This window comes from Diceros bicornis, chromosome 15 (assembly GCF_020826845.1).
Source record: "Diceros bicornis minor isolate mBicDic1 chromosome 15, mDicBic1.mat.cur, whole genome shotgun sequence".
NCBI lineage: Eukaryota > Metazoa > Chordata > Mammalia > Perissodactyla > Rhinocerotidae > Diceros > Diceros bicornis.
Window position 1 is genome coordinate 30,557,547 of NC_080754.1, and position 14,996 is coordinate 30,572,542.

Here is a 14,996-nt window from a genome sequence, read left to right on the forward strand (position 1 = left end):
AATGGGAGAAATAAAACCAAGATCATAGAAGGATTTTCTTCCTTCTATGAGAAGTCCTAAGGACTTAGCTGATGTTGAGCCCATAAGTTTGTAGTGACAATGTGATGTTGTGATATAATAAGAAATATATATATATTTAGTTTTCCTCCCGGGTTCCTGACTTGAAAATTTCTAAGACCTTTGGAATTTCTGGAGTGATGAGAGTGTCTTTTTGTATGCTAATGAGATAATTGGTGGTTGGGGACCCCTAGATAGCATTAGGATGGGATTGGTCTCTAGGCAGACCTAGGCATAATTAAACCATTGGAACTTTCAGCCCACCTCTAGGGAGGGGAGAGGGACTGGAGATTGAGTTAATCACCAGTGGTCAGTAATTTAATCAATCATCCCTACTTAATGAAGCCTCCATAAAAGCCCATTCAGAGATTTGGCATCCAAAGTGGGGCAGTTTTGTGGGACTGAGCCCTTAAACCTGTAGTGTCTGACACTGACTCTTGATGGTTCGTGTCAGAATAGAATTGAATTTTAGGACACCCATTTGGTGTCCAGAGAGTTGGAGAACTGGTTGTTGGTGTGGGAAAATGCACACATTTGGTGTCAAAGTATTGGTAGTAAAGACAGTTTAGAGACAGGTGGCTGCATTATGTGATTACTTGCAGCAGAACTCAGCATCGCAACTGAAATGAGAATGGGAATGAATAGTTGGCTTTATCTAAGGTTGGAGATTTGGGAGTGGGTACAGTGGAGTGTAAGAAATTTTGATGATGTTCATTTAGAGAGTGGTTGACTGGATATACCATATGGTTTTGGCCAAATAGGGAAAAAAAGTGAAGCTACAAGCTGGATGGTGGACTGGGAGAATAGGAAAGAGTCAGGGGACTAGAGGTGTTTGCAGAGATTGGATGAAGCAAAGTGGGATTGTTGGGTGGGAGATCATCATTGGAAGGAGAGATTAATGTGAAAGAATTATCAGATGTGGCACTAGAGGATGTGTGTTTTGACTGTTGGTTGAGGGTGACATGAATGAGAATGGTGGTTGGGTTGACTGTTCTTTAGGTTACTGGACTGTGCAGACCAAGGTCCTACATGGTATTAGTGGTCTGACAAAGGTAGCGGACTGCAATCTTTGCTTAAAGGTCAAGAGGAACACTGGTGAAGATGTCCTGTTGTCTTTGAATAGGACCTTCCCTTAGCATTTCGGTAAGAAGCTTAGCTGGCTTCTCAGGTGTTTATCTCAGTGGAGTCACCTGCCTATGGAAAGGAGGCGGCTGTGTATGGTGAAATAGAGAGGCCTAGAGGTCTCTGTAGTTCATACACGGACTTAGCTTTTTTTTTTATTTCTTTGCATTCCTTTGAATAATAATTCTTTTAAATAAATGAATTTTTATATAGCATTCATTATGGTTTTCATCATAAATATGTAAATTATAGTAGTATAGTAGTTCACTAGTTCTAACTGGGATCTCTGCTGAATCTTTACTTCCCCATCCACTCCTGTAGTCTTTGTCTGTAAATGAGGAGATTGGTTGTACTGAATCTTTACAATCCCTTCCCACTCTTACTGTGTCTGTTTCCATGAAATGCATTTGGCATATGGAGTTTTATAAAATCAGTACTTGAAAAAATGGTTGACCTTTTGAAAGCTTTAGTAAAGGTCTTTTCTTTCTTTCATTCCTTTTTTTTTCTTTTTTTGGTAGAAAACTTCATTTGGGAATTACAATTTATCCAAGGCTAGAGGCATCTAAATAAAGAAAGCTTAAATTCTGTTTTAGGTGCTGATATTTGTAGTTTTCCAAGTAATGACTGACATTCACTATCTATATTGCCACTTAAGTAACAGTACTTTTCTTTTCTATAAACAGAGAAGCTTAACATTAAGTTTGTGCATCCTGAGGCTAGAACTGGACTGCTGTCTTTTGAGGAGAGCCAGAGAATTAAGAAACTCCATGAAAAAAACAAACAGTTCTTGTGTATACCACGGAGGTGAGTTGAACAAGAATGTAGGACATTACAAGGCCACTGAGTATAAAATTTTTAATTTGATGTTCCCTTTTTTCCTGCTTCCTTTTCTTAGCTACCATTATTAAATCCAGATCCCCTGTTTTATTTTGGTAACTCATGTGGAGTTTTTTTTTTCCTCTGTGATTGTTTTAGACCAAAATGGAACAAAAAAACTAGCCCAGAAGAACTCAAACAGGCAGAGAAAGATAACTTTCTAGAATGGAGACGTCAACTTGTCCGGTGAGCATTCAACTGTGTGAAGATTTACCTTGAAATTCTGAGTCAGGCATTTTGATGTGCTTCCATGGCTATTTGCATTTTGAAGGCCTGATTCTTTTAACAGGGAAATAGTAGATTTCTTTTTATTTATTTATTTATTTATTTGGTGAGGAAGACCAGCCCTGAGCTAACATCTGATGCCAATCCTCCTCTTTTTTTGCTGAGGAAGGTTGGCCCTGAGCTAACATCCATACCCATCTTCCTCTACTTTATATGGGATGTCTTCACAGCATGGCTCAACAAGTAGTGCATCAGTGCGCGCCCGGGATCTGAACCAGGGAACCCCGGGCCGCCGCAGCAGAGCGCGCGCATTTAACCACTTGCGCCACCAGGCCGGCCCTTAGATTTCTTACAAATGCAAGTTTTGTGTGCTAACAGCATTGCTGGGTGCACGTGCATCCTTGCACAAAGATGGCAAGTTGGTTACTCTGCTCCGTTGCTGGCCTTCTCCCTTTTTATACCCTTCTCTAGCCATTAGTCACCCTGGGGTTGATTGCTGCCCTCTTGAACATTCTTCCGGAAAGACTTGTGTGGGGGAAATGTCATTTTGTATGATAAATAAACTTCCAGGGCTTAAATAGCTTAGGTATAAAATTTGGAGTTGATTTTCATATTGACTCAGCAATAATTTGACAGTTAATATTTGTATACTTATTTTTTAATGCAATGAATTTGAGTGTTTATACTACTTGAAACCTTCTATTATAATCTGGCAAAGATACAGACTTTTCATTCTAAAGCCAGGCTAGAAGAGGAACAAAAGCTGATACTGACTCCATTTGAAAGAAATTTGGATTTTTGGCGCCAGCTCTGGAGGGTGATTGAGAGAAGGTAAGTTACCATTTTCTTTTTGTGTAATGAAGACATTGTAGTGGTGTTACATTAGGTTTGGGTGTTACTATATGCTCATAGGCCCAGGGACGAGGTGTAGGGGGGAGGCACACAGGGCGTAAACTATACAAAGGGCTATTGAGAGTTATAATAAAAACTGAAAGTATGATACTCTATTTCTTTTAAAATATAGAGTTTTTTGTTATTAGATGAACACATTGATAAGCATGTGAGAATGGTGAACGGTTTCTGTAAGATGAGTTCTGAAGCAGCTGTACTTTGATTTCAGCAAATATATATTGAATTCCTTTCTGGTAATATGGAAAACATGGGTATGAAAAGGAGTAGGTATCTGCCTGCAAAGAGCAAATATGTTATGTGGGGAGGCCAAGCAAAGTGCCAGGCACCAGGGTTGCAGGGATGAATGAAATGCAATCCTTGCACTCACGTGAAGTGCACTAGAATACAAAGCGAGTGTGATTCCTGCTGTGTTACAGATAGAAAGGCAGTGGGCCGGGTTGTAGCGGAGGACGGAGCAGTTGATAAGGATTGGGGGAAATCAAGGAGTGATTTATTTTAATTGGGCTTTAATTCTCTAAGAAGAGAATGATTTTTGATAAATTGAGAATGGGAGATTTTTAGTCTTTTCCTTGTCCTAATTGTTAGAAGTTGATAAATCAACTTTCTCCAATCTCAGCTCTTTAATTAAGAGGTTTTTAGGGGCCGGCCCGGTGGCGCAAGCGGTTAAGTGCGCGCGCTCCGCTGCGGCGGCCCGGGGTTCGCTGGTTCGGATCCCGGGCGCGCACCGACGCACTGCTTGGTAAGCCATGCTGTGGCGGCGTCCCATATAAAGTGGAGGAAGATGGGCACAGATGTTAGCCCAGGGCCGTCTTCCTCAGCAAAAAAGGAGGAGGATTGGCGGATGTTAGCTCAGGGCTGATCTCCTCACAAAAAAAAAAAAAAAGAGGTTTTTATTTTCCTCAAGGAGGGTGAATTGTTTTCAAGGATTTCATAAGTGAATCTTATATTTGAAATGATGCTTTTTAACAAGGAACCTTCAGGCTGGGTTTTTTTTTTTTGTTTTTTTGTTTTTTAATCCATAAAATACGCCCAATAAGAACATTAGGAAACAGGATGCTTTACCTGGGATTCTCAGAAAAGAATACAGTCATGCGTTGCTTAATAATGGGGGTACGTTTTGAGAAATGAGTTGTTAGTTGATTTCGTCACTGCACGAACATTGTAGAGTATACTCGCACAAACCTACGTGGTATAGCCTGCTACACACCTAGATTGTATGGTACTGACCTTACGGGACCACTGTCGCATGTGCCGTCCATTGTTGACCGAGATGTTATCATGTGGCACGTGATTGTGTTAGCACATTTAGCATTGTGACTTGGATTAAACTTGTAAAAGTTAACTTGCATTTCTTTTTAGGGGGGTGAAAATGTTCTGGAGTTACATAGTGATAATGATTGCACAACTTCGTCAATATACTAAAACCACTAAATTGTATACTTTTAAAAAGGGTAAATTCTATGATATGTGAATTATATCTCAATTTTTTAAAAAGTGGCTTACATGCCTCCCCCGTCTTGTTCCCTTGGGGACAGAGAGAGGGCCATTGGGCTGGGATATGGGGTGGTCAGAGTGGCAAGGCAAATCTCTAAGCCTGAAAAAAGAAGCTTGCTGCCAATTCCCAGAATCTGGGCAGGCCCATTTGAAGGAGCTTGGGAAGACCCAGTATCATTCTCCTGGGAACTTCTGTGGAGCAGAGTGGACTGATCTCTCCTTTGGTGCCTCACATTAGCAGTTGAGAGTGTGTACTGCTGAAAATACCTGTTTTCTTATTTCCGAAGAGAAATGGTAACAAGCTCTAAAATATTGAAACCTCGACCTTGAGGGAATGCCCTCATCTGCACGCTTAATTATAGGGTTTTTTTTTTTTAAATTTTAGATTTTCTCCTATTTCCTATACTGTCTATCTTTCCTGTGTATTCCTTTCTTTCTGTTTATTCTGATTTCTGACTCTTATGTAAGAGGCCTTCCTCAGATGTCAGTGATGTTTGTTGTCTGTTCATATTTAAGAACGAAGCTTTACAAAGCTGATTGATAGGACTACCTCTTTGGGTGGAGTTTGGCAACTGGTCAACTTCACTACACAGTGACTGAGTAGGGATCAATTTTATTTTGTTGGAATAACCCAAGATGTTAGTATCTGTAGGTGTTCGCCCCAGGGCCAGTCAGTTTCATAGCGAGAAGGAGGAGACTAACGGCAGTGGTATAATGCAAGGGGGTTGGGCATTTTCACCATTTGATACACAGACTCGTGTTTAATCCCCCTTTTTTCAGTATGGCACTTCTTTCCCGCCTTCTCCTGTGCTTGAGGTCTCAGTTTTAGAGCCTCTCAGATTCGTTTTCTCTGTAATAAACCCTAGCCTTCTGCCGTTGAGATAGGGGAGGGAGGAGGTGTAGTTGCCTGGCTGAATGGAACAGGGGAGTGGACCTAAGAGCTCCATGGTCAGATTCATTTCAGTCCCATACCTCACTCTTGCCTTGAGAGTCGATCTGATGCTTCTAATCTTGAGCTTTCTTGTAGTTCTGGGGCATGACAGGTTTGCTTCTTAATTGGTTTGACATTTCTTAGTTGTTGTTGTTCTTTCTTTCTCTTTGTCCTGATGAGTTGCAGCATTTACTTTCGTTTTTGTAGGTTTTGAGAGGGAACGCAGGTCACCATATGTGTTCATTCTTCCATGTTTAACAGGAAGGCTCTCTACATGCTTTTTATGCCCCTAAATAAGCAGCTGGTTTCCCTGAGTGAGCCTGTGCTTGTTGAAACTTGTAGCTTCAATGGATTATAGTATTACTGCTCTGTTATCTTATTATATGATATTTCTCTTTTTATAAGAACACGTTTCTAACTCAAGGAGTATAGTTTATATCACATGGAAATGGATCTGAATTACAGAAATATTACCAGTAAAGCGACTACTGCCACATCTTTTAACAGGAAATATTTACTGATGTGTTCTGTGCAGCAGATGTCTCCTGTTTGGTAACAGGCTAGTTAAGCCATCTGCCTCTTTAATTTCAGGAGTAGTTATCAGAGAAGATTTGCTGTATAACATGTCATTGAAATGCAGGAAACTGCTGAGGCAATGAGGGCAGAACACTGTATTCTAGTAAGATAAGGCACTTCCATTGTGTTGCATAAGCCCTTCCTGGTTCATAGTTGGCACTTGGCTCTGCATCCTAATTCAGCATACGAAGCAAGCTGTGTTAAATTTGTCTTCTTTTCTTACTGGTTTCTAAGCTGATTACTCTTTCTGCATGTTTGGTATGTAGACATAATGTTTGTGGACCTTGTAATTTTAGTTTGTTAGGCTTTGTCCCTTTTTTGCAGTCATTCTTGCGTTTACTGTTAAATCCTCACAGTTTGAAAGTGGTAGATATTCCTTAAAGAAGAAATACTGGGACCCACTTAGAGAACTTAAAAACAATTCATCATAAATTAGCACATCTGTGAGTTCCTTTGAATCACAAGGTTATGCTGGAAATTTAACTATTCTGAAAGAAAGTCCATTTTGATTGTCCAAGCCCTGCCCTAAATAGTAACCTTGATTTATTACTTCCTTGGTGTTCAGCATAGTTGCTGAACAAGAGTTCCCTCAGAAAAGGCTCACCAGGTATGGATACGGGGAGACTGCTGTAAGGTGGTAGCTTGTCTGCCACGTGTTTCTGTTCAGTGGCAGTCGCAGCTGGCCCTTAGAGTGTTTCCCTGGCCACAGAGGTTGAAGGAAGGGAGGATCCTCCCAGGGAAGTGAAATACTTATTCTCACAATGCTGGGCTGCTGTAGTCCCCACTACGTTTGTGGGGACTTGAGGGCCCTGCTATCAGCTGCAGAAAGTTTTCTAATTGCGACATCTTCTTATATGTGATGGAAGAAGTTGAACTCATCATTCCTGCTTCAGTATGGCAACTTAAGTTGGTATTTTGCTGTTTTGTATTTTTGCCATTTAAACACATTCTTGGAACTAGTGGATGATTATTTGCTGGATATATGCTTTCTCTTGTCAGCCCTGGGTTTAAATAACATATAGGCTTTGATAGTGGCAGTCGTCAGCAAATGATTTATTTTCTTCTGAGGCGTTAACACAAGGGTAGATTAGGTACTGCATATACAGTAGACCTCACCTTGGATTGAAGTATTTGGAATACTTTTTATCTTGCTGGGAGAGTTTACTGGAAGATACAGTTGAAGTTTTAGCAATGAAACATCAGAGCCTCTCTAGGCCGTAGTATAGCAGGAGAATGTTATAATTAGGAGTGTGGCCTCTGGTTCTGACTGCTGGAGTTCCCATTCCGGCTCCATCACTTAGTAGCTGGTGACCTTGGACAAGCTACTTAACTGTTCCAACCTTCAGTTTCCTCATGTGAACTGGGAATAATTATACCTTAAAAAGTTACATATGTCAAGTGCTTAATGTATGGAAAGTGTTTGCTACTGTTATATGGTCAGTGTTTCCTTTCACTCCACAATGATTGGAGTATCTCACATTTGTTTTTCAGTGATATTGTGGTCCAGATAGTAGATGCTCGAAATCCGCTTCTCTTTAGATGTGAGGATTTGGTAAGTAAAGTGTGACAAGATTCAAACTTAAAGTCCTTGGAGCAGCAGTGGGAGGACAGCATCACTGCAGCATGTGGGCAGCATAGCAGTAACTGGAGGCAAGCGCTCCTTTCTTGCCTCTAGCTTTGTTTAGTAATTAGGCCTCCCTCTCCTCCCAAGGTCCGGAGCTTGCATAATGCCGCTGTTTGGACAGGTGTTTTCTCTTCTAAAACAATTGTTTCCATCTGCAGGAAGGCACAAACACTTAGGTGAATTTTCTAGCTGTTAGTTTAGAAGCCACTTTGTTAATAGACATTTGCCAGTGTTTCTCATTTTTTAAGAGACATCAGTCAAAATAGCATTATACTTTCTTTAGCATATTCCTAGTCACTTCATTTCTTATCCATCCCATTAAGTTCTCTCTTCTCACACCTTAGTTATTACCTCCTGTGGTATTTTACAAGTGAACTAAGTTTATAAAACACTACAAGGAGTAATAATTAAGGTATAGGGCTTACATGAAATAGCGTAATACAGGCTTTGAATTAATAAAACACAGTATGCATGTGAAGTATTTCTGTTTCTGTTTGAGAACCGTAGTAGTAATAGTACAGATTATTTTTAAATCCAGTGGTGAATAACAAGAATCTGAATGGTGAAACTTACAAATTCAGCTTTTATACCTCTGGTGTGTTTTCTAATGAAGAGCTGTGCTTGGAAATTAATTCAATTACTAAATCTCATTTTTCTTTTAGACTTCAAAAATATTTTTTACATTAAAAGATGAGCTTATTGGCTATCATCACTTGGCTGACAAATAGTCCCTGCTGGCTGCCAAATCGACTAGTTATGCAGTTCTTTAACTTTGTTTAAAAGAAACAATTCAGCATTATTAAAAGAGAGGAACCACTTTATTTAAAGAAAAAGAAACTGTTATACTTCAACAGGACAGGAAAGCATTTCTATTTACCCTTTTAATTTCTTATGTTAAGAGTATTTCTAAGTTTATGTGACCTAATCTCTCTTCAAAACTTACTGAAAGAGTCAGTAGAATGTACCTTGATTAAAAATCTTTAAGTTATGAATGATTTAAAACTGAGGGCAGTAAAAACTTTTAGTCATAGCTGGGAGTCTTCAGTATAATTTGCCTAATATTTTCTTGTTTGAAGAGGCCTTTCTAAATATCTTTGTCTTGCCTAGGAATGTTATGTGAAAGAAATAGATGATGATAAGGAGAACGTCATTCTGATAAATAAGGCAGACTTGTTGACTGCTGAGCAGCGGAGTGCGTGGGCCACATACTTTGAAAAAGAAGATGTGAAGGTTATTTTCTGGTCAGCTTTGGCTGAAGCCATTCAACTGATTGGTGACCCTAAGGTAACCTGGGGGACTTTTCCATGTTGGGTTTCAAGGAGCATTTCAGTTTCTGATTAGTGTGCTTTGTTTGTTGTTTCTTATTGGAGATTTGTGGGAATTCGGGTTGTCTGTCTGTTTGTTCCCTAAGTGCTATGTTAGGTTGACCTATAGAAAAATGAGTCACAAGATTACTTTCTCAGGTTGTGGAATAGTCTGCCATCCCCAGGGGTCCGTGTTACACATTGATATGAGCTATAATTTTTAATTTTTTAAAATTTTAGGCAGGAAGTTGTATAGGAAGTTTCATAATGACCTTATAATGCTTTTAAGAAAAGTCAGGTACAACTGAAGGATGTAGTAACTTCCCAGGACTTGATTAGAATCTCCTTTGACATTGTTTTGAAAACAAAAGAAATGAAGTAATCCTAAATTAAGATACACCATGTTATTTTCTATATCTTTTAAAATTTTAAGAAACTGTTTGGAGTTTATTTTCTAAAATAATAACTACGAAAAGAAATTAGTAATAGACTCTTAGAGCTGGAAGAGACTTAAAGTAGTCTCTTCTTTCCTGTCCTCCTCCTTTCCTTTTATCTCCATCAGCCATCTCTTGGCTATGGAGTGTGCTGAACTAGGTGCTGTGAACACAGTACCCTCCCCTTGATGGGCTTAGAAGGTAGCGAGCTCTGCCTCTTTGAAGTAATTCCTTCCTCCACCTCCTGGCACACAGTCCTATATTCTCCCTGTGACTACTTTAAATCACAGAGACCAGGGGGCTCATTCTTTTTATCTCTAAATTTAGAAAGTTTTTCCGTTGAGTGAAACTATGTTGGCCTCCCTAACCTTTGATCTAAGGACTCTTTCTTTGTCCCTTAGTTCTCCCTTCTGCACTATAGGTTCTCTGCTCTCCTATTCATCACAGACACCATCCCCCAGGCGCTTGTGGTCCTGAGTGCCTATCTGCCTGTGTCAGGATGACACTTAGAATTGGTGACACCTAACTGAATACATTATTCCAGGGGTGGTTTGCCCAGGACATGTACAGAGGGACTCTCCCTTCTTGTGATCAGGATACTCTCAATAATTTTGTTTTTGTTAATTCATCCCCTTTCAAAGGAGCTACATTACGCTCTTGAACATAATGTATGTTGTTGAACCTATGAACAACCAAATCTTTCAAATGCTTTTTTATTTTTATTTATTTATTTTATTTTTTCCCCCAAAGCCCCAGTAGATAGTTGTATGTCATAGCTACACATCCTTCTAGTTACTGTATGTGGGACGCGGCCTCAGCATGGCCAGAGAAGCCGTGCGTCGGTGCGCGCCCGGAATCCTAACCCGGGCCGCCAGCAGCAGAGCATGCGCACTTAACCGCTAAGCCACAGGGCCAGCCCTCAAATATTTTTTAAAAAAGACTTATTAAGCAAATCTTATCCCATCTTTACATGTGGAAAAAGTTTTTCATTTTGTTTTTACCGCAACGTAGAATAGTACTATTCCTCTTAAAATGTTGTTAGTGATTTGGGGCCATGGTAGAGTTCATTTTAGATGTACAATTTGCTTTTCTTTCATTCTAGCTTTGAATCATCTGCAGATTTTGTGTGTTTGCCCTTCTGTATATTCTTTCCAGTCATTGATAACATTGCTGAACACATGAGGACTGAGGGTAGGGCTCTGTAACCTTCTGTGGACTTACCAAGCACTCTATACCAAGCAGTTTAATGTGAGGAATACAGATATATTTGCAAGGATGTAACAATAATTATTCTGTTGTTACTGTTGTTGATAAAAACTAACCCATGGAAAACTTATTCTCTGCTATGCACCACTATTCTAAGCACTTTATATATTTTATTCTTTTAATCTTAACAATAGGTATAAGTGCTTATTGTCCTGGGGTAGTCTGGCTTTATAGTTTTTCCTCTTATCATTTCTGTTGTTTCAAATCTTCCGTGGAAGGCGATGTCTTGCTGAAGTTTTTGAATAAATATCACTATATTGCTTAGCCCTGGTGCACCAACCCAATAACCCTATCAAAAGTGGAAAAAGGATTAGTTTCTACATCTGTGTTATTCCCTGAACTGTTAACCAAGTAGTAGATTCCAAAGGAAAGTGGAATTTGTTTGCATGATCTGTTCCCGGGAAACCCTTGTTGCCTCCTGTTGCTGACTGGTTTCTTTTTAGAGTTTAACAGCTAGCTTCAGACTGTGGGTTAACAGTGTGTGGTTTTTGGAAGATATTCTTTCTTCCTTTTTAAAAGTGAGGCGCCATTTATTCCTCCCAAGTCTTTTGAAATCTCTACTGTTCTTCACGCTTTCCCAAGAAAAAATTACCAGCTACTGTTGTGATATTATTTCTGTAATCACATCTGTCATTTGAGGATCAAACATGAACTTATTAAAAGTTGTTTGGTCTTCACTGTTTTCTTGCCTGTCTGAAGTTTGGGTCTTCCTCTGCCGTTGTTTGGCCCCTTCCTATTTTAAAAAACATGGCATTTGCTGAGTACCTCGGTTTTCTCTGGGCCATCTGTTAAATTGCACTGTGTTCCCCAAAGGATTGACTTTTGCCTTCTTTCTTTTTATTTTTAATAAAACTACTGCAAAGTCCTTTTGTTGTCTGTATCATTTTTCCTGTACCTAAACTGCTTCTACCTTAGTTTTCCTAATACACATCCACGTTCACTTCACATTCTTGTTTTCTGTCTCTTTCATGTTTTGAAATGATTCAGAAGAGCTCACAGTGAAGACACACTGACTTCTTTACATTCATTGCTCATTTATCATAGAAATTGCTTCCAGTTCTATGGTTCTGTTGTAAGCCATGTTTCTTTTTGAGTTGCCAGGCATGGTTGTGAAATCATACCTATTTTCCCTGATGTTGTGTTTATATCTCTACTTTTCTAAAATTTAGGATACCTGTTTAACTGAGTTCATTATGCCCTCTTCTGTGACAGCTGCTTGTATAAACCCTAGATTATTTGAAAATGATACAAAGTTTGCATCACTTCTAAATCCAGACAAATTCAACCTTGTTGATACAAATCAGTAATACTGTAAATTGCCTTATTTCTGCTATGTTATCAGTAGGAATTCAGAAGAATTAACACACTCATGAATAGTAAATGATTTTTAAATTTCTCTTTCCACAGGAAATCTTTAATTGGTGAATAATTTCCGCATGCAGAGTTGAGTTTTGTTGCTCCTGCATTTCATATGCAGGGAGCTATGCTCCGAGGCACTTTTGATTTATTAAAGGCAATTATGAAAGAATAGCACTTTCCTTGAACATGCAAACTGGCTGTCTTTAAAAATGCAAATGTAAAATGAAGCTCAAATTACAAATTATACTCTTCTTGCTTTGTGCAGAGAAGAGAATATTAAATTTTTTTTTTTTTGAGGACGATTGGCCCTGAACTAACATCTGTTGCCAATCTTCCCCTTTTTCTTTTTTCTCCCCAAAGCCCCAGTACATAGTTGTATATCCTAGGTGTAGGTCCTTCTAGTTCTTCTGCGTGGGATGCTGCCTCAGCATGGCCTGATAAGCAATGAGTAGGTCTGTGCCCAGGATCCGAACAGGTGAACCCTGGACCACCGAAGCAGAGCACGTGAACTTAACTGCTGTGCCACCGGGCCGGCCCCAGAGAACATTAAATGTTTTATTATTAGTGAGAAATGCTTTGTTTTATTCTACAGCCCACTGCAAAATAATGTACTGGCAAAGAATTGAGCTTGACCTAGGCTTTTCTAAATCCTTGCTTTCTTGAAAGATTTATCTATTACAAAAGTAATACATGTTATTTGTACGAGTTCAAAGAATACAGAAATGTATAAAGTGCAGGTCCACCACTCCTCGCCTCCCCAGAGGGCACCACTGTTGAGAGTTTGGTTGTGTCATTGCACTGAAAGACTTACGTTGTCTTCTGCCTGGATTCTCCTTTTCTGGTCTCCTTCATAACTTTCCTTGTCCTCTGTTCATCTGAGATAACCAACTCTTGAGTATTTTCACCAGTGAAAAATGCAGTTGTTATACACTTCAGAACTTTTGTGGTTTATGTTATTTCATCAGGAACAAGTAAATGGAAATGCTGAAGAAGCCAACACAACTGAGTTTGAAAACTCCAGTTGCAATGAGGCTGAAATTCCACGTGATGAGACTGAACATCTTCTAGGCAGAGATTCTCTCTCACGTAGTGAAGTAGCCACTAGTGATGAAGACGACAGTGAGTATGAGGACTGTCAGGAGGAGGAGGAGGAAGATTGGCAGACGTGTTCAGAAGAGGACAGCACCCCTGAGGAAGAGGCTGGTGGCCAGGACTGGAAAGAAAGCCGTACTGTGGATTCTGAGGCTCCGGGCAGGAGCACCCTGCAGAAGAGGCAGACACGCAATTTTAGCCACCTGGTATCGAAGCAGGAATTATTGGAGATCTTTAAGGAGCTACACACTGGGAAGAAGGTGAAAGATGGGCAACTTACTGTTGGACTGGTAAGATGAAATAAGTCATAAAATTGTTACCACATAAGGATCTTTATTCCCCATCCTTTGGTAGCTACACTGGAACCCCAGAGACCAGTCAGGCTTCTGCCATCATAGTGAACTGTTGTCCTCTTGTTGCCCACTGGCATCTAGGGGGTTGGCAGTGTGGCAGGCAAAGCGCAACTCAAAAGAGTGAAGGCTTATATTGGTTACACCCCTGTTCATAATAATTATCTTCTCCAGTCTCCTTCCAGTTCAGCCCTACCCATTGTGTGATTTACCAAGAAATGCTAGAAGGAAAGAGCTTTTAGTGTTGTCCTCAGACTTCTAGTCCACTGTTCTTACCCTCTGTAGGCTTTTGGCATCCTGTGATCCTTGCCAACTCATAGGTAAATGTTCCAGGTGCATATTTGCCCCAACATCTTGTGGCCAAAGTGTGACAAATTCTTTAGTTGCATAAATACTACAAATAGGAGAAAGGAGATCACATCTCTAATTCCATATACCCTAATTCCAAAGGTAGCTGTGAAAGGTGCCCAAACCCCAAAGGGATACAGCATGGCTCTAGACGGCCCCATCTTTAGCTAAAGAATTGTAAGATGTTAGAGAAGATGTTATTTATTTTTAAAATTTTCCACTAAGAAGGTATTTATTTTAAAGATCTTCTGTCTAGGAGAACAAAACAGAATGGAGGAAAGTAGATCATGGCAGGTTTAAAGTCTTCCAGTGCCTAAATTACATGCCAAGTATAGTTAATCCTAATTACTTTGAGCCCATTTCCTCCTACCAGAAAAAAGCCTACTTACAATGACTAGTAGCTCGACATTTTATTTTAGTGTCTGGTTAGAAGAGGTGTCCCTGAAGCCAGGCAGACATCCGTGTAACTCCCACTTCTGCAGTGGAACTAACTTACTTGGTATGAACCGGGGGAAAGTTACTTAATTTCTCTCAGCTTTAGGCATTCATTTCTCTATATTGCTAAAAATTCATTTTCTGCGTGTGCCAGAAAGCCCAGCTTCCCTACAAGTTAGTTTGTTTTTCACATTTATGGAAATGCTAAGCAGCCTCTCTCACTTTCAGAATTTCTTACTCTAGACATCCTGAGAATAGGTTTGTTTATTCATTCTACAAACATTTATTGATCCCCTGCGACATGCCAGGCCTACTGCTGGGCCCTAGCAATGTATCGGTAGACAAGACAGACACAGTCCCCACCCTCAGAGAGCCTGTAATTCCAAGTGTGATGGATGTTAAAGAGGGAAAGTTCCACACTCTACAGGAGTATATAATGAGGGAACTTGATTGGGGAGGGGGGAGATGACAGTAACGGAAGTCCCCTCCTCCCAACAAATAATATTTAAATAATAATATACCATGTAATCAAGATATAAACACAAAACAGTAGGAGAATATGGAAATTAATGAGCAGTTATCTGAAATCTT

At 39.8% G+C, this 14,996-nt stretch overlaps 1 protein-coding gene across 1 annotated transcript in view; it reads left to right on the forward strand.

Annotated features, from left to right (window-relative positions):
* The window catches only part of LSG1 (large 60S subunit nuclear export GTPase 1), a 30,103-nt gene that overhangs the window by 4,082 nt on the left and 11,025 nt on the right, over positions 1–14,996 (forward strand). The window contains exons 3-8 of the mRNA XM_058556089.1: positions 1,863–1,983; positions 2,155–2,241; positions 3,025–3,111; positions 7,685–7,745; positions 8,925–9,101; positions 13,146–13,562. Coding sequence (XP_058412072.1) covers positions 1,863–1,983; positions 2,155–2,241; positions 3,025–3,111; positions 7,685–7,745; positions 8,925–9,101; positions 13,146–13,562 — 950 coding nt within the window. The remainder of the gene's footprint in view (positions 1–1,862; positions 1,984–2,154; positions 2,242–3,024; positions 3,112–7,684; positions 7,746–8,924; positions 9,102–13,145; positions 13,563–14,996) is intronic.